The 20,577-nt window shown below is 36.6% G+C and overlaps 1 protein-coding gene across 1 annotated transcript in view; it reads right to left on the bottom strand.

The window, feature by feature from the left end:
* Window positions 1-20,577, bottom strand: part of FBXO9 (F-box protein 9) — a 128,196-nt gene that overhangs the window by 96,238 nt on the left and 11,381 nt on the right. The window contains exons 2-5 of the mRNA XM_053710381.1: window positions 13,322-13,399; window positions 12,834-12,992; window positions 11,633-11,690; window positions 10,541-10,640 (exon numbers count right to left, since the gene is read on the bottom strand). Coding sequence (XP_053566356.1) covers window positions 10,541-10,640; window positions 11,633-11,690; window positions 12,834-12,992; window positions 13,322-13,399 — 395 coding nt within the window. The remainder of the gene's footprint in view (window positions 1-10,540; window positions 10,641-11,632; window positions 11,691-12,833; window positions 12,993-13,321; window positions 13,400-20,577) is intronic.

Here is a 20,577-nt window from a genome sequence, read left to right as displayed (position 1 = left end):
TCCTCCTCCTCAGACTTCTGGGAGGGGGCATTCGAAATAGCAACAACTGCATCAGAAACCTCGTTTACTGAATGTTTATTTTTCCTCTTACACTTTCCCTGCAAAATAGGAAAAGCAGACAATGCATCAAAAACTGCAGAAGACATGAAGGAAGCAATGTCTTGCAACGTAACTCCAGGAGGAGTCATAGAGGAAGCGGAGGGCACTGCATGTGTGGGCGGTAAAATTTGGAGCGCTTGAGGAGAAAGCTGCGGCATATACTGAACATTGTCATTAGACTCCTGAACAGCATCCGCCTTAGAGAATGTTGGCTCAGAAAAAAGTTTATCCCTATGAGTTAAAGCTCTCTCAATACATGAGGAACAGAAAGGGATTGGTGGTTCCACATTGGAATCAAAACAAAGAACAATTTACATTTTGCAAAGCCTCTTAGTCCATTCTGACTCACAATGGATCAATATATCAAATAAAAAACTCAAATTTATTAATACAAATTAACAAAAAACGTTTCAGTCACTTTAAATTTTAAACCGTAACTTTTTTATTTTTTTATCTGCAGAAAGGATAAACTAACTAAATGATCCTGCAGAACACCTCTACACCTCAGCTGTACTCTGCTGAGGTGCCTACCTGCCCTACCGATACCGGCTCTCACTGCAACAGATCCGGAACTCGGTAGTAGAATGGAAGACCGGCTCCGGTCCTAAAAACGCACGCCTTTAAAAAAAAAAACATGGGTCACATAAATTGAGGCTGTATTCTCTTTCCCTCCGGACTAGGAAGTGAGGGAAAAGTGGGGCGCAACACAATTGCCGCCTCCCATAGCTCCGCCCATCGTGGGCGTCTCAAAGAAAGTAATCTCCCAGTCGGCATATTGCCCTCAGCTCCAGTGCCTGCATCCAAGCTGTCTGCATATTGTCTCCTCTATAGGAGAATTTATGCCATTGCAAATAAAGTGCCCAAAATTATGTCCTTTATGTATTGTCCCATCGTTGGTAAATAAAGTGCCCACATTTTTTTCTGAGTCTTCTTTTATAACCCCCGAAAAAAATTAAGTCAGCACTTACCTCATAAATCTGCCAGACAGCAAGGCAGCTCACCAGGTTTGAGAGGTCCTCTCCCTCACATGGGCCTGTAGAAAAAAAGGATTAAGACTGAGTAATTTTACTCAGGCTTCCAGAGGTAGGGCAGCATCAGTATATGGGAGGCACAGTGAGAATTATGTCCCACAAGTTCCCATTGCTCTAAAGCCACCACTGTTCTACTGAAGAGACTGATGTGGAATACGGCTACACCCTAGGACAAAGCAGCACAATCTTACACTACTTAAAAAAACAAAATCTTGCTTGAAGAATCTTTTCTAACACCTAACTTTACCACTTCCTTGCTCTAACATAGGCAAAGAGAATGACTGGGGTGGGAGGGAAGGGAAGTGATATTTAACAGCTTTGCTGTGGTGCTCTTTGCCACCTCCTGCTGGGCAGGAGTGTTATATCCCATTAGCAATTAGATGATCTGTGGACTCATCGTGTCATTAGAAAGAAACAAAGGATATGAAACTGGCTTGATGCCCTAATGCTTCTGTATATTTTACACATTACATTTAAGTTGTTCTAGAACATCCATGAAAAAATGCTTCACAGTGACAGCAAAATAGTATAACAGGAAAAAGGTGCATTTCACATTAAAAATATATATTTAATGTTTCACATTTAATCCCCAAGACAAATTTTATATTTGTAAATGCATATGTGTCTTTATGTATAAATACACTAAACACACACTTGAGTTCACTTGCCTCTGTTTACTGGGAGCTTAAAGGGACAGTCTTTTTAAACTATTTAAAAATATAGATAATCCCTTTATTACCCATTCCCCAGTTTTGTATAACCAACAGTTATATTAATATACATTTTATCTCTGTGATTACCTTGTATCTAAGCCTCTGCGGACTTCCCCCTTATTTCAATGAAATTAATTTGTAATATACAGTGCCAACATTACAAGATACAAGCTCCCAAAATGAGATCCTTAAAAGCTCAAAGATAATAGATATGAATAGTAGGAGGGAGCACCTAAAAAGGGCTAAAGTATCTACATATGCTAAAATATCAAGGTTAAAAATTAATTTATTACAAACTTAACATACAGTAGGGTACCCTATACACAATTCAGAATGACAGATAAAAATTATTAAAAACAATTATGATCAATTGATTAGGGGTCAATTATTCAAGGCAAGTATAATCAAATTTGTGAAGAAATAATATAGCACAATGTTATCTATATGGCACACATGAACTAATACCCTCTAGCTGTGAAAAACTGTCAAATGCATTGAGATAAGAAGCAGCCTTCAAGGTCTTAGAAATTAGCATATGAGCCTTCCTAGGTTTAGCTTTCAACTAAGAATACCAATGATAATAGCTTATTTTTTATCAATTAAACGAGCTATACTGTATATAATAACACAATAAAAGCTGGATTTGTATTTTACAGCTGCAAGGTATAGAAAGTATCCAGCTGCACCAAGCTAAATTTTATTTGTGGCTGGCAGTGGCCAGTAGAGGGAACCAATGGGTGTCTTGGGGACTCTAAACCAGGGCACCACAGATTAATGTGATATTGACAATAAACACTTTGAGGTTTATACATAAAATGTTTATGTGTAATGAAACGACTTTGCAATATGCTTTCATTATTTAATTTGCCCCCTTTCATGTAATTTAGCACTGAAAATGATCTCTACCTAACTGGCTTTAGCTGCAACAACTGCAAATAATGCACTCTTTTCTAGAGCCAGGCTAGCCTTGTTGTCTGTGGACGAAACCTCATATTGGTTCCTTTAAATAAGGCAAATTATGGGTGGTGTTTGATTATTGATAAATAATTGCAGTAAAAATTATGTTAATTTGTTTTAAAGATGTTAAGACTTGGCTAATATGTTATTCTATAGCACCACAATATATGTATTGTACCTGCAGGGTGTTTAGGGTCTCTTTAATGGCTTTAAAGACCTGAAGATTATATTAGTCACACATTTCGGAAAAAAAGAGAATTATCCAATAAATAATCTGATATTTTAGAACCATCACCACTAGAGGGGATGACGTGTTTGCAAAAAAACACAGCAAAATAACTCAGTTAAAAAATTGTTACATAGGTTATCTTTTAAATAAAGCTGTGAAGTGAAAAATACTAATCATTTTACTTAACTCTTAAAGGGACAGTTCACCCAAAAACTTTCTCCCCTTTAAATTATTCCCAATGATCCTTTTTACCTGCTAGAGTGTATTAAATTGGTTGCAAGTAGCTCCTTTACTCATATTTCAGCATTTGAAATAGCTGATTTAGCTTGTGGTTTCCCAACCTATACTGAAAGTTTCTATACTGGCGTATACGCTATTGAATAGCCTAAGTAAACACAGCCAGCAGAAGAGATTACACCCTCAGTGGGGGGCATGATAGTTAAGTAATAAAATGATAATTTTCCATTGTTCTCTCTATGTATTGAGCTTTGGTGTTCCAGACAAATATAAGATAAGGAAGCAAGTGTGTGTACATAAAAGTGATAACATAATGAGATCTGATATTACCTGAAGCTCAACCCATTGTAATAGGCTGTGGTTTCAAAGCACAAAACCAGCTACTTCAGATACACAAACCCGAAAATGCAATTTCTCAAATATTTTATACTCTGAAGTTGGTATAACAAGTCATTTAAAATACATTTATGGAAAAACAATTTTACAGTGTACTGTCCCTATAACAATGAATGTAAACAAATGTGACAGATTAAGTTCATCAAATTAAATATTTTTTTAGGATATGAAACACACACAGATATAGCTATCTGTGCCTATGTTTTCATTGTGTTTTAATAAACGTTTTATCTACATTTAAGTGTGTGTTGCTGTGTTGAGAGAGACTAGAGAGACCCCACAGACAATCTTCTAATCTGGATGCTGTGCCAGTGTATCAATAAACTGGGCCACTGTGAAGAGCAGAGTCTGCTTTATGAGGGAGTGCTGCACCATTTGTAAGTTGACCATTGTTTTTATACTGGTTTTCTTGCCAGAAGTTTATTGATCTGTACAATGCACAGTCTATTTGTTTTACTACAGACACTGTAGTTAATTTTCTGGAAGTACAGCCATTTAAGAATGTGCTGGGATACTTCAGACTAAAAGAGTGGACTGTACTTTTTTTTTTTTTTCTTTGTTGACATATTTTTATATCTTTATGTGCCCCCGATTCTAATCTATATAATAGAGAATCATAGTTTTAATGTTTATTTTTGTAAAACTACAAAAAAAAAATCTTGTAATCACAATATGTTTAAAAATTGATATGGCACAGAAACAAAATGGCTAGTACAATGAATAGGGGCAGATTTTTAATATTCTTAAAAGCCCATTATGAATATATTGTTTATAAACATATACGGCTAGATTACGAGTTTTGCGGTGAGCTTAAAAAGCAGCGTTAACAGTTCCTAACGCTGCTTTTTCACTACCTAGGCAGATTTTTAATATTCTTAAAAGCCCATTGTGAATATATTGTTTATAAACATATACGGCTAGTATTACGAGTCTTGCAGGTTTAGGGGCACCGCACACTTTTTTGGCCTTACCGCAAACAGACACGTAAACTTCGTAAACCCTTTTTTCTATGGGACTTTCATAGCGCCGGTATTATGAGTTTGTCCTGGGAGGCCAAAACGTGAGCGGTACACCCTCTACCTCCAAGATTCCCAACGCATTTTAAAGTCAGTAGTTATGAGTTTTACACTACAAAGCTGTAGCATAAAAATCATAACTAACGTGCTAAAAAGTACACTAACACCCATAAACTACCTATTAACACCTAAACCGAGGCCCTCCCGCATTGCAAACACTAAAATAAAATTATTAACCCCTAATCTGCCGCTCCGAACATCGCCGCCACTAGAATAAACCGCCGTACTCCCGCCTCGCAAAAACTAGTTAAATATTATTAACCTCTAATCTGCCACCCCTAACATCGCCGCCACCTACATTATACATATTAACCCCTAATCTTCCGCTCCGGACATCGCCAACACCTACATTATATTTATTAACCTCTAATCTGCTGCCCCAACATCCCTGCCACCTACCTACATTTATTAACCCCTAATCTTCCGTCCCCAATGTCGCCGCCACTATATTACATTTATTAATCCTTTAAACCCAAGTCTAACCCTAACACCCCTTATCAAATTTAATTTAAATAAATCTAAATAAAATTACTATCATTAACTAAATTATTCCTATTGAAAACTAAATACTTACCTGTAAGATAAACCCTAAGATAGCTACAATATAACTAATAGTTACATTGTATCTAGCTTAGGGTTTATTTTTATTTTACAGGCAAGTTTGTATTTATTTTAACTAGGTAGAATAGTTACTAAATAGTTATTAACTATTTACTAACTACCTAGCTAAAATAAATACAAATTTACCTGAAGAGGATGCTCTGTGCCAGATCGTCGGAAGCATGAAGATAGAAGATGCCGTCTGGATGAAGACTTCTGCCTGTCTGGAGGACCATTTCTGCCCGTCTGGAGGACCACTTCTGCCGGCTTCGTTGAGGACATCTTGCCGCTTGGATGAAGACTTCTCCCGGTAAGTGAATCTTCGGGGGTTAGTGTTAGGATTTTTTAAGGGTATATTGGGTGGGTTTATTTTTTAGGTTAGGGCTTTGGGCAGCAATAGAGCTAAATGCCCTTTTAAGGGCAATGCCCATCCAAATGCCCTTTTCAGGGCAATGGGGAGCTTAGGTTTTTTTAGTTAGGGTTTTATTTGGGGGGTTGTTTGTATTTTTTTTTTACAGGTAAAAGAGCTGATTTCTTTGGGGCAATGCCCCGCAAAAGGCCCTTTTAAGGGCTATTGGTAGTTTAGTTTAGGCTAGGGTTTTTTTTTTATTTTGGGGGGGCTTTTTTTATTTTGATAGGGCTCTTAGATTAGGTGTAATTAGTTTAAAGATCTCTCATTTGTTTTTTATTTTCTATAATTTAGCTAATTTAATTTATTTAATTGTATTTAATGTAGGGAATTGATTTAATTGTAGTGTAGTGTTATTGTAACTTAGGTTAGGTTTTATTTTACAGGTAAATTTGTATTTATTTTAGCTAGGTAGTTAGTAAATAATTAATAACTATTTAGTAACTATTCTACCTAGTCAAAATAAATACAAACTTGCCTGTAAAATAAAAGTAAACCCTAGGCTAGCTACAATGTAACTATTAGTTATATTGTAGCTAGCTTAGGGTTTATTTTATAGGTAAGTATTTATATAGACTTAGTTTTAGGGGTAATACATTTAGAATAGTGGCGACGACGTTGGGGGCGGCAGATTAGGGATTAATAAATGTAGGTAGGTTGCGGCGACGTTGGGGGAGGGAGATTAGGGGTTAATAAATATAATGTAGGTGGCGGCGACATTGGGGCGGCAGATTAGGGGTTCATAAGTATAATGTAGGTGGCGGCGATGTCAGAGCAGCAGATTAGGGGTTAATAAGTATAATGTAGGTGTCGGCGATGTCGGGGGCGGCAGATTAGGGGTTAATAAGTGTATGATTAGGGGTGTTTAGACTCGGGGTTCATGTTAGGGTGTTAGGTGTAAACATAAAATGTGTTTCCCCATAGAAATCAATGGGGCTGCGTTACAGAAATTTATGCTGCTTTTTTTCAGGTGTTAGACTTTTTCTCAGCCAGCTCTTCCCATTGATGTCTATGGGGAAATGGTGCACGAGCACGTACAACCAGCTCACCGCTGACTTAAGCAGCGCTGGTATTGGAGTGAGGTATGGAGCACAATTTTGCTTTACGCTCACTTCTTTTAACGCCGGGTTTGTAAAACCCCGTAATACCAGCGCTGCAGGTTTACTTTTATTAGTTTTTAATATATATATATATATATATATATATATATATATATATATATATATATATATATATATATCAAAATAACAAGAGTAACAAAATAACAAAATAACAAAACCCCCAATCCTGGCATACAGACAACCACCTAACCTAAAACAGAAATTGGTACATAGGAAGCTACCCCTTGAGAAAAAGAACACTCAGAATGGAACCAAGTGCTGCTATAAAGCACTCTGCAAACTGTGTCAACACGTTTGTGAAAGCAGCACAGCAAACCACAATAATAAATCTTATAACATTAAAGGGGCATATTCATGTATATCTGCAAATGTGGTATACATGATACATTGCACTGCATGTGAAATGGGATGCTATATTGGAGAAACAAGCCAAAAACTGCACCTTCGAATGAACTTACACAGACACTCAATCAAAAACCATTGTGAAACAAAATACTGCACCCCTGTTGGTCACCATTTCACCCAACCTGACCACTCCATCCAAAACCTCAAAATCAAAATTCTCAGAGGCAACTTCAAAAACACCATGGAAAGAAAAACCTTTGAAATGAAAATGATAATGCACTTCAACCTGTTTAATTCTGGACTAAATGTGGACTCTGGATTCTTAACACATTATCAAAATTTTTTGTAATATACTTTCATTTAGTCAATTACATTGTATATTCCACATTCTTTATACATAGGTACACAGGTAAGCCTATGTCCACACTTTTGTCCTTTTTTTTTTTTTTACTTTTGTACTCCCCCTGTATATACAATTTCACATCTTTATAGATATTGATTCAATGTTGATATATAACTTTATGTCAGTATATGCTCTATGTATAGCTATATATTTCCCCTGTCTGTTCTCCTACACTGGACACTGTCTGCCTGTTACCTAAGCCCCCCTCATGATTTTTACGACACCTCCTCCTCTCCCTGCACTTTCTGTCTTCTTAGCTATTCTGTGTTTTAAGATATAATCTGTAAATTCCATTGAATTGGTCAGTATTGCTTCAGACTTGATAAAGGAAGGAACTCTTCCGAAAGCTTGTCAACTTATAAATGTATAGTTAGTCCAATAAAAAAAGTATCATTGCTCAATGCAATACTCTTGTTATTTTGATATCTAAATCTCTGGACTAACATGGCTACTGCAATCAACGTATATATATATATATATATATATATATATAGGGAGTGCAGAATTATTAGGCAAGTTGTATTTTTGAGGATTAATTTTATTATTGAACAACAACCATGTTCTCAATGAACCCAAAAAACTCATTAATATCAAAGCTGAATAGTTTTGGAAGTAGTTTTTAGTTTGTTTTTAGTTATAGCTATTTTAGGGGGATATCTGTGTGTGCAGGTGACTATTACTGTGCATAATTATTAGGCAACTTAACAAAAAACAAATATATACCCATTTCAATTATTTATTTTTACCAGTGAAACCAATATAACATCTCAACATTCACAAATATACATTTCTGACATTCAAAAACAAAACAAAAACAAATCAGTGACCAATATAGCCACCTTTCTTTGCAAGGACACTCAAAAGCCTGCCATCCATGGATTCTGTCAGTGTTTTGATCTGTTCACCAACAACATTGCGTGCAGCAGCAACCACAGCCTCCCAGACACTGTTCAGAGAGGTGTACTGTTTTCCCTCCTTGTAAATCTCACATTTGATGATGGACCACAGGTTCTCAATGGGGTTCAGATCAGGTGAACAAGGAGGCCATGTCATTAGATTTTCTTCTTTTATACCCTTTCTTGCCAACCACGCTGTGGAGTACTTGGACGCGTGTGATGGAGCATTGTACCACTGCTTGAAGAAGGAGTCTTCCAGAAACTGGCAGTAGGACTGGGAGTTGAGCTTGACTCCATCCTCAACCCGAAAAGGCCCCACAAGCTCATCTTTGATGATACCAGCCCAAACCAGTACTCCACCTCCACCTTGCTGGCGTCTGAGTCGGACTGGAGCTCTCTGCCCTTTACCAATCCAGCCACGGGCCCATCCATCTGGCCCATCAAGACTCACTCTCATTTCCTCAGTCCATAAAACCTTAGAAAAATCAGTCTTGAGATATTTCTTGTCCCAGTCTTGACGTTTCAGCTTGTGTGTCTTGTTCAGTGGTGGTCGTCTTTCAGCCTTTCTTACCTTGGCCATGTCTCTGAGTATTGCACACCTTGTGCTTTTGGGCACTCCAGTGATGTTGCAGCTCTGAAATATGGCCAAACTGGTGGCAAGTGGCATCTTGGCAGCTGCACGCTTGACTTTTCTCAGTTCATGGGCAGTTATTTTGCGCCTTGGTTTTTCCACACGCTTCTTGCGACCCTGTTGACTATTTTGAATGAAACGCTTGATTGTTCGATGATCACGCTTCAGAAGCTTTGCAATTTTAAGAGTGCTGCATCCCTCTGCAAGATATCTCACTATTTTTTACTTTTCTGAGCCTGTCAAGTCCTTCTTTTGACCCATTTTGCCAAAGGAAAGGAAGTTGCCTAATAATTATGCACACCTGATATAGGGTGTTGATGTCATTAGACCACACCCCTTCTCATTACAGAGATGCACATCACCTAATATGCTTAATTGGTAGTAGGCTTTCGAGCCTATACAGCTTGGAGTAAGACAACATGCATAAAGAGGATATATACACATACACACACACACACACACACACATACAATCCAAGTGAGACCGCACCTCCATTCAAGGGACATCAGAATAAAAAAAAAAAATATTTAATTGATTGGAAAACAGTTTAAAAAGTAGAAAGCCATAAAATCATTAGCACAACATCTAAAGTCTAGACAAAAATTCAAGTGCCAAACATGTTTCAGGCCTTACCCTAGCCCTTGGTCACTGGCATATATTAATATTATGGGGGGAGATAAAAAACTGAAATTTAAATCCTCCATGTCTCAAAATTAAATCAATGTAAATATTTGCATAGGAAATTAGCACATCTAGGCAAGTATCCCCGCTTGCTTTTCCCCAGAAATTCTTAATATACAATGTTACCAATGCACAAGAGAATTGTGGGTAAAATATGCAAATTAGATATGCAATTTCACAGTTTTTTGCTTCAAAATACTGTTTTGACGCAGCAATCCTTTTTAACCGGATTATTACCGATTATTATAACAAAGTTAAATTAAAAATGTATCGTGGTAACACACAATAGTCTCAACAAAATGAAGGTGCAAATTTACCCCATGTAACATGCAAAAAACAAACATAGGTTTTAAATGATAAATCAGGAGAACTTCCATTTATCGCGTGGAAAAAATCTTCATAATTCATCCCAGCTCGCCTTCCAAACAGTGAAAATTAATACATACAATTTTTTGATAAATTTGCGTGCACCGGTGCGCCTCTCCAAGGGCGAGCTGCAGATAACTGAGGAGAATATAAAGTAGAATTCTCCTAGCCGTTGATAAATCTAGCCCGTAGTGGTTGAGAAGGTCACTCTTTTTGGTTACTGTTTAAGGGTACAGCGCAGGTTATTTTCAAGGTAACCTGCACCTGCACAGGTATTGGCTTTACAACTGCAGTTATACACTTTTACTTTGCATGTATATTTTGTATTTCAGTAAAGATTTGATACATACAAGCTTTTGACTACTCCTTCACCATCGGGAGACCAGTTGTAATTAATTTTAAATTCAATGTCTGGTACAAGCTGAATTGCCCGACGGTAGAACTTGATCGCTGTAAATATAAGAGACAAAAGTCAGGATTTAATAACCTTTACAATAGCTATATACTCAAAGCTCCTAATGGTTCAAAGTTTACAAAAACAAAAAAGAAAGTCCTAGGCATACATTTTTAAGTGCTGTTTTCCTAGATAATAAACTTGTAAGTGGGTACTTTGCACCTCTTAGAAGACTACCATAAAAAGGTAGAATTGCAGTTCTGCCTCCTCAAACATGATGATACACACACATCCACTTTACTAGGTGATGTGAAATACTAAGATAAGACTGCCAGAAATACTCTGTAGATAAGTAACAGATCACATTGATATAGGTTCAGTCATGAAAAGATAAGGGGTAATGCAGCTATTCTAGTACAGAGAACTTGATCATTTTTTGTAAGGCTTCACTAGTTACACAGGCAGGTTATTGGCTAAAACGTTTTGTGTACTTGGTTCACTTTATTGCTAGTTATTACCATACATTTGCTTAAAGGTATTATTCCAGAGTCACTAAAACAGAATCTGATCTAAAACTGGTTAGATGTTATGTTTGTTTGTTTTCTATAGACTCATGTAAACTTGTAAAATCACTTGCATGAGACACTAGAAATAAGGATGCATATAAAGAAAATATTTTAATCCAAATATAAGATATTTTTAATGACAAAATATTTCCATTAGTATAACTTTATCTTACATTTTTCACTATCAATCTAAACCCAACTTAAAGGGACAGTAAACATCATGCACTTGTAACATGAGAAAACATATATAAAATATATCTGTAAACAAGAACAGATCTATTAGATCAAAATAATGTTGATAGTGAACCCCTGGTTGACATGTAATATACATGCACTTTAGAAGTTTAATTCCAAGAAAATATAAAGAACAATTATGCCATATACATTTAGTTTATCATTTATACTGAAAAAATTAAAGTAATATTTTGAAGAATGTTTAATAATAGTCAAATAATTCCTGGAATGTTTTATTTATGCCTTACCTTCATAGAGAGCACCATTCTGTTCTTGTTCTGTTGCTTTAAGAAACAGTTCTCTTGCCTGGGTTAAAATGAAAAAAAAAAAAGCTATACACAGACCATAAGGGTAGTTGTCTTTACACAATTCTACTGAGAAGAGGGAGTATATAAAATAGTTTTTGCATGATATTCATGCTTTTTATAATACCAGCTTGTGAGCTACATACTGTACAATAAATATTGAAGGGATATGAAACCCAAAAATTCAGACAGAGCATAGAATTTTAAAAGTTTCCAATTTGCTTAGTTCCTATGGTATTCAATGTTGAAGAGATACCTAGGTAGGCGTCTGGCGCACTATATGGCAGGAAATAGTGCTGCCATCTAGTGCTCTTGCAAATGGGTAACATTCTTGCAAAACTGCTGCCATATAGTGTTCAACACATGCGCACACTTCCGAGCTTAAATACCTGATTTTCAACAAAAGATACCAAGAATATTTCATAATAGAAGTTTCATGTCCATTTAAAATCTCCTGTAATTATTTTCCATTTCTTTTACATTAAAGTAATAACCAAATGGCATTGTGCAGTTGCTCTCTAATTTCACCAAGGGAGAATCTAATGCAAAAAAACGAAATGCTCTGATTCGTTGGAGCATTTAATGTGTGTACAGTGCCCCATGCCAACTGCATGACAAAGCTATAAAATTACACTTGGGAGTGGCAACACATTTTAGTAGTAAATTGGAAAGTTGTAGGAAATTGCTTGCTCTATCTGAATCATGAAAATGTAATTTAAACTTTACTGTCCCAATAAGAGTAAGATGCCCATATGAAAAGGTTAAACAGATCTGCACATAAATAGAAAATAATTGCCCAGTAAATACTATGCTTATCTTATGGAAAAGAGAAAATATTTCAGTGGTTCGTGCTAAATTGTTAGTGTGGTAGTTTGTTTGTTTCTGTTATTTCAGCTGTTTTAGATTGTATGATTATTTTGAATATGTTACTGTAAGTAATAAAATAAATGCTGTAAAATAAAAAAGGTTATTTATTACAGCATGATCAAATGCATTCATGAACAATTACCATCGTCATTTGTCGTTTGACTGGTTATTTACCAGTGTAAGACGACACCTCATCTACCTTCATATAAAATATTTATTTCATGTTGTGTTATAGTTTTAATGCATAGTATTTCAGGGATTGTGGCCTCTGATTCACCTTCTCCTCTTTAGCCAAGTCTTGCTTTGCTTTGAGGTCTGTGGTCTTTCCCACAAGCCCTCTTGTCAGCGCTTTGTGTACCCGATTCTCTGCTCCTCCACTGCTCATTCCTGGAGCGAGTTCAGACATCCACTGAGCTCGGAACATCTGCAGCTCTTCCTAAAAAAAAAAAAAAAAAAAAAGGAATGTATAATTAGCCAAAACTGATGTTGAAATAAGGGAAAAACAAAGCTGCTGAACAGTAATTAACGACTGTGCTTTATTAAAAGGGACACACAATACTTGTATATCAATTTTATATTATAATATTTTAGAGCTCACTAGCGTTAAATTATCCTTTTCGTATTTGAGTAACAAAGCAAATTGTAAGGGAATATATGAAATTATATATATATTTTTTTTTATTATGGCACATTAAGATAAAACATATTTCTCACTTCTTTGATAATGGGATATTAGGCCTATTACATAAAGGTTAGAGCTGCTACCTGAAGATTTGTTTCTCCAGGTTTTCCATTATCATCTGACTTCAGGACGTCAGGGTAAGAATCCTTATCATGTTCCGCCTATAATTAAAAAAAAAAAAAAGGGAAAACAAAAATATGTTTATATCCCATCAGTTTTGCCAGTACAGAGGTATTTGTTTTATTCTACTAATCTTGCAAAAGGAAGACTGACAACAAGAATAAATTCTGTAAAAACCCTGTTTATGTATCCAATATTCCATGGTGATAAGACCATGCTGAGAGAGACATTTTTCCTAATGGCATCTAGAAGAAGGTGGCTAAATGTATGCACCAATCAGCAAGCGCTACCCAGAGTTCTGAACCAAAAATGGGTCTGCTCCTAAGCTTACATTCCTGATTTTTAAAATAAAGATACCAAGAGGCTGAAGAAAAATTGATAATAGGAGTAAATTAGAAATTGCATGCTCTATCTGAATCATGAAAGAAAAAATGTGGGTTTCATATACCTTTAAGAGAAGCAAAGACTGCTAAGGAACAAAACAATGAACTTTATTACAGAATTATGATAGCGAACCTTGTCAGCCTGGCAGATGATAAATGGAGCCCTATGGCCATATCAGCAGCGTAACACATAAATCTGAAAAGTTAGAAAATGTTTCTATTAAAAGAAACTTTGTGATTTAAATATATTTGAGAAAAAAAAGTGTCTAATTGTATAAGAAAATCAATGCTGTGCTTTCAAACTAACACGAAAATGTCCCTTGAAGAAAACAAACAAAAAAACAAGCCAACAACACTGCATTAAATATATACAAATTGTAAGGGATCATGAAATCCCAAAGTATACCAGAATTCAGACTAGATATACTCCACCCTTACTGTAAGGTATTCCAGCTAAAACACATCAGACTCAGACAGAACCATGCCCCCCCTTCTGCTTCTTATATCATATTTTTACACTGTAACCGAGACTAGATGAATGATCCACTGCAACACGTATACCAGGTAGATGTTAAAATTACATCTCAGCAGACAGCATGGTCCATTAGACTTTCTTACGCCAAGAACATCACATCTCTAGAAATGGACAGGAAAGCTCTCTTAGGAGAGTATCTTATAAGCACAAAAAAATAAAAGCAACTTATAAACCAGGAATATTACAAGTCACAAAAACGGAACGTATTTTAGAGTACCTAAGAGATGTAACTGAATGCAAAAATGATTAAAATACAAATCAATGAAACAGAAAGTTGTTGATACTAACATGTAATTTTACTACACACATCTCTATATAAACGCTCTTTGACTGCTAACATATATACAGACAGGTACAATTCCTAAATCTGGAATTACAAAACCCAAACATTCGGAAATATAAATTTTTTCATTAATATTTTTTAAACTAAAATTATTATAAATTACTATTTTTTCCTTCCTGTAAGTCACAATCTTCTCTGCATGTGTCCCCCCCCCCTTATTTTGTGTGTTCTAAAATGCAAATAATAGTCTACAGCTATTTAAAACAACAAATATTAGTATCTTTCTGAGAGTACTGCATATACAAAAGTAGGGCTGCAACAACTAATCGGTAATAAAAATAGTTGTCAAAGAATCTCATTATCAATTAGGTGGTCAGCGATTAGTTGGTTAATTGCACAGCACCAGCTGCTTCAATCTGATGAACTCCTGCACATGGTATTGTGCAAACATTTTTATTATTTTTTCTATCCGATTTATCGGATGATTATTGTCCGATTAATCGGATAGAAAAAAAGATAAAAAAAAAAAATCAATTTTTTTTGCACAATCTTAGTTGCAGTAGATCATCAGATTAACCCCTTAACGACCAAGGACGTACGCCACACATCCTCAAAAAAAATACAGTTAATGACCGAGGACGTGTGGCGTACGTCCTTGGTCTGGAAAGCAGCTGGAAGCGATCCTGCTCGCTTCCAGCTGCTTTCCGGTTATTGCAGTGATGCCTCGATATCGAGGCATCCTGCAATAACCCCCCTTGGCCATCCGATGCAGAGAGAGCCACTCTCTGGCCCTCTCTGCACCGGACATCGGTGGCCGGTATTGTTGGTCGGTGGGAGCAAGTCTGGGAGGCGGGTGGGCGGCCATCGGGGACGGCGGGCGGACGCGTGCACGGGGCAGGAGGGAACCGCTACACTGCAGAAAAATAAAGGTTAATAAAAGTAAAAAAACAAACATTTCAAAAAATATATAAATAATCTAAAGGATCTGGAAGGGGTGGGGGGTTGATCTGGAGGGGGAAGCTACACTACAGAAAAGGGCAATTAAATACGCAGACAGCTGCCATTACCCAAGATGGCGCCCATTAAGGCAGAGGGGGAGGGTTAGAGATCTGTTTGGTGGGGGATCAGTGAGGTTGGGGGCTAAGGGGGGATCCTACACAGTAGCATATGTAAATATGCTAAGAAAAAAAAACAAAAAAACAAATATAGCTTTTATTTTAGTACTGGCAGAGTTTCTGCCAGTACTTAAGATGGCGGGGACAATTGTGGGGTGGGGGAGGGAAGAGAGCTGTTTGGGAGGGATCAGGGGGTCTGATGTTTCAGGTGGGAGGCTGAGCTCTACACTAAAGCTAAAATTAACCCTGCAAGCTCCCTACAAGCTACATAATTAACCCCATCACTGCTAGCCATAATACACGTGTTATGCGCAGCAGCATTTGGCGGCCTTCTAATTACCAAAAAGCAACGCCAAAGTCATATATGTCTACTATTTCTGAACAAAGGGGATCCCAGAGAAGCATTTACAACCATTTGTGCCATAATTGCACAAGCTGTTTGTAAATAATTTCAGTGAGAAACCTAAAGTTTGTGAAAAAGTTTGTGAAATAGGGAACGTTTTTTTTTTTTTATTTGATCGCATTTGGCGGTGAAATGGTGGCATGAAATATACCAAAATGGGCCTAGATCAATACTTTGGTTTGTCTACTACACTACACTAAAGCTAAAATTAACCCTACAAGCTACATAATTAACCCCTTCACTGCTTGGCATAATACACGTGTGGTGCGCAGTGGCATTCAGCGGCCTTCTAATTACCAAAAAGCAATGCCAAAGCCATATATGTCTGCTATTTCTGAACAAAGGGGATCCCAGAGAAGCATTTACAACCATTTGTACCATAATTGCACAAGCTGTTTGTAAATGATTTTAGTGAGAAACCTAAAATTGTGAAAAATTTAACGTTTTTTTTTAATTTGATCGCATTTGGCGGTGAAATGGTGGCATGAAATATACCAAAATTGGCCTAGATCAATACTTGGGGTTGTGTACTACACTACAGCTAAAATTACCTCTAAAAGCTCCCTAATTAACCCCTTCACTACTGGGCATAATACACGTGTAGTGCGCAGTGGCATTTAGCAGCCTTCTAATTGCTAAAAAGCAATGCCAAAGCCATATATGTCTGCTATTTCTGAACAAAGGGGATCCCAGAGAAGAATTTACAACCATTTAAGCCATAATTGCACAAGCTGTTTGTAAATAATTTCAGTGAGAAACCAAAAGTTTGTGAAAAAATTAGTGAAAAAGTGAACGATTTTTTGTATTAAATCGCATTTGGCGGCAAAATGATGGCATGAAATATACCAAAATGGGCCTAGATCAATACTTTGGGATGTCTACTAAAAAAAAAATATATACATGTCAAGGGATATTCAGAGATTCCTGAAAGATATTAGTGTTCTAATGTAACTAGCGCTAATTTTGAAAAATAATGGTTTGGAAATAGCAAAGTGCTACTTGTATTTATGGCCCTATAACTTACAAAAAAAGCAAAGAAGATGTAAACATTGGGTATTTCTAAACTCAGGACAAAATTTAGAAACTATTTAGCATGGGTGTTTTTTGGTGGTTGTAGATGTGTAACAGATTTTGGGGGTCAAAGTTAGAAAAAGTGTGTTTTTTTCCATTTTTTCCTCATATTTTATAAAAAAATTTATAGTAAATTATAAGATATGATGAAAATAATGGTATCTTTAGAAAGTCCATTTAATGGCGAGAAAAAACGGTATATAATATGTGTGGGTACAGTAAATGAGTAAGAGGAAAATTACAGCTAAACACAAACACCGCAGAAATGTAAAAATAGTCTTGGTCCCAAACGGACAGAAAATGGAAAAGTGCTGTGGTCATTAAGGGGTTGAAGCAGCTGGTTCTGTGCAACTGACCAACTAATCGCTGACCACCTAATTGATAATGAGATTTGTTGACAACTATTTTTATGATCAAACTTACCGATTAGTTGTTGCAGCCCTTTACAAAAGTATTAAAAATGATATAAAACTACCTTTAGGTTCCATGTATAAGCTGTATGATGACATGTAAATATTGCCTGAATTTAATAAGATACTGTTGTTAATACTTGGTTCCATCCCCTCTCCAAACTGTCCCATTTTAAAGATGCACATATTCCAAAACCCAAACTATTCTGAAATCCAAACCTTTTCTGGTCCCAAGCATAAATGTTTTCTACCTGTAGATGGCTCTGGGTGGCTTGTGTGTTTCAAACAGATGAGTCAACCATTGCAATAAGACACCACTGCAAATGAAGAGAAAATACTACATCTACACCAAAGGCTTCTAATGGGCACAATAACAAGCAAACGCTTCAACTCTTATATACAGGTAATGTTCTAGCCAGATATTTACAGATCAAACAGTATTCTGCATTCAGCTTAAAATTAAAGACCAAACCATAATGTTGAAAAGTATTTGTTTTAACTTTTTTATGAGGTTTGATGCGGTCTGGGTTTGTGATAGACCAGGGTGTTGTGCACTGAGCAAGCACAAAACGAGCTTCACATGGATAGATTACACATTCTAGGTAATAGACACTGCCAAGCAACATGATTTAAATACCAGTATAAAAATAGATGCACTGCCATTTGATTTCAACTCCAGCAAATATATTTAAAGTCAGAGAAAGTTATGCTCAGTACAACATGTTCAAGTATTGCAGCTCATCCACAGCAAGAATACATCAAATATTTACAACCTGGTCACTTTCAAGTAATCAAAATGATGTCACCCTAAAATGCACCAGCTGGAATGTAACAACAGTAGTGGCAATGTATCAAAAAAATGATATACAGGCAGTTGAGTATGTAGCAACAAGGTTGTGTCACATAGTTTAAACGGACAATAAAGTCACATTTGAATTATTCAGAAAGAGCATGCAATTTTAAACAACATTTTATTTAATTTGCTTTGTTCTACAGGTCTCCTTTATTGAAAATCATATCTGGGTAGGCTCAGGAGCAGCAATGCACTACTAGGAGCTAACTGCTTATTGGTGGCTACACATATTTGACTCCTTTCACTGGCTCACCTGAAGTGTTTAACTAGCTCAAAAGTAGTGCACTGTGGCTCCTTTAGCAAAGGATAACAAGATAACGAAGCAAATTTGATAACAGAAATAAATTGGAAAGTTGTTTAAAATTACAGGCCCTATCTGAATCATGAAATAGAAAATGGGTTTTATGTCCCTTTAAAGGAGCATGAATTCCAAAATGTTTCCATAATGATTCAAACAGAGCATACAATTTTAAAGAACTTTCAAATATACTTGTATTATCTAATTTCCTTAGTTCTTTTGGTATCCTTTGTTGAAAAGCATATCTATGAGGGTTCAGGAGCTGGGAGCTAGCTGCTGATTGTCATTGGCTTGCTGATGTGTTCACCTAGCACCCAGTAGTGCATTGCTCCTCCTTCAACAAAGGTTACCAAGTGAATGAAGCAAAATTGATAATAGAAATAAATTGGAAAGTTGTTTAAAAATGTATGCTCTGTTTGAATCATGAAAGAAAACGTTTGGGTTTCATATCCCTTTAAGGCTGCAGTATAGCTTTCACTAAATGCATTGTATCAGTCAAACCAGATGCACACAGTGTAGTGACACTATGGCTGACCAGGCTCCCCAAACTGCAAATAAAACTATGGGCAACCCTCTCACACATTATAATACTCCCTAACAGCTCCTCTACAACAAACACCCTTACACTGCAAACAGCCATGAAGAGTCACTATATTTAAGTAGCTGCAAAACAAAAATGGCAAAAACTAATTTTTTAATATCTGCTCCGTTTTATTTTGCATTGTTATCTTGTATATATATATAAAAAAAAAACTGTAATTGGCTACCAGTGTCTTCCCCACAGATCAGCCAATCCACAGCTGCAGCTAGAGAGACACTACTTAGACATTTGCTATATATATATATATATATATATATATATATACATATATACACACACACACAGAAAGAAAAAGAAAAAAATCTCCCGAACCTCCGAAGTATAAATAAAAATAGGTTTTATTGTAACAAGTTTAAAATGGACATGGTAGGCACACAAACAAAAGGGTTTTACGCGTTTCAGCCTGGGCTGTAATCATAAACCTGAACAGACACAGGTATGTGCCGTTTAAAAAGAATTAGTAACTGATGATTATTGGTTAGTGCTAAACACACCCCTAACCAATGGTTAATTAGGGGTGTGTTTAGCACTAACCAAATAACCATCAGCTACTAATTATTTTTAAACGGCACATACCTGTGTCTGTTCAGGTTTATGATTATGGCCCAGGCCGAAACGCGTAAAACCATTTTGTTTGTGTGCCTACCATGTCCATTTTAAACTTGTTAAAATAAAGCCTATTTTTATTTATACTTCGGAGGTTCGGGACATTTTTTTCTTTTTCATTATCTACTTGGATTACAAGGAATCCTCTCCGCATCCCGATTCCGACAGCAATATTACGGCTACCCTCGGCGGTTTGTTTGTATTGATTGCTCTGTGTAAACCTTCAGGTTGAATTTTGCTGCAAGTCAAACTCTGTATGGGATTGGTCGAAGTTTCCATGTGACTCGCCTGTCTCCAATTTGATTGGAGAGTAGCCCTCTACGTCACCGCCACGGAGAAGTTCCGGAGTTAGCGAAGGATCGACAGTGCCGCTCTGTCTATGTCCCCACAGGAGTGAGTCGTACTAGACTGCGGCCGAAATAGGATCCTGTTTTGTGACATACCACGGATCGAGCAGTCAGAGTGAGGTACTCTGTTTCCGCGTACAGTGGATGCCCGAGACGATATTGAGGTTCGCAGGGTGAGTGTCCAGTTACTTTATCTACCTACCCGTTAACACAGAGAATTACATACAGCATATACTGGTGACTTGCTTACTCATTATTGACCTGATATCTTAGCGACATCACAGAGCCATAGACCGCTAAAGTACTTCCACACA

Source organism: Bombina bombina, chromosome 4 (assembly GCF_027579735.1).
Source record: "Bombina bombina isolate aBomBom1 chromosome 4, aBomBom1.pri, whole genome shotgun sequence".
In the NCBI taxonomy this organism is placed as follows: Eukaryota; Metazoa; Chordata; class Amphibia; order Anura; family Bombinatoridae; genus Bombina; species Bombina bombina.
This window is presented reverse-complemented; position numbering and strand designations above follow the sequence as displayed.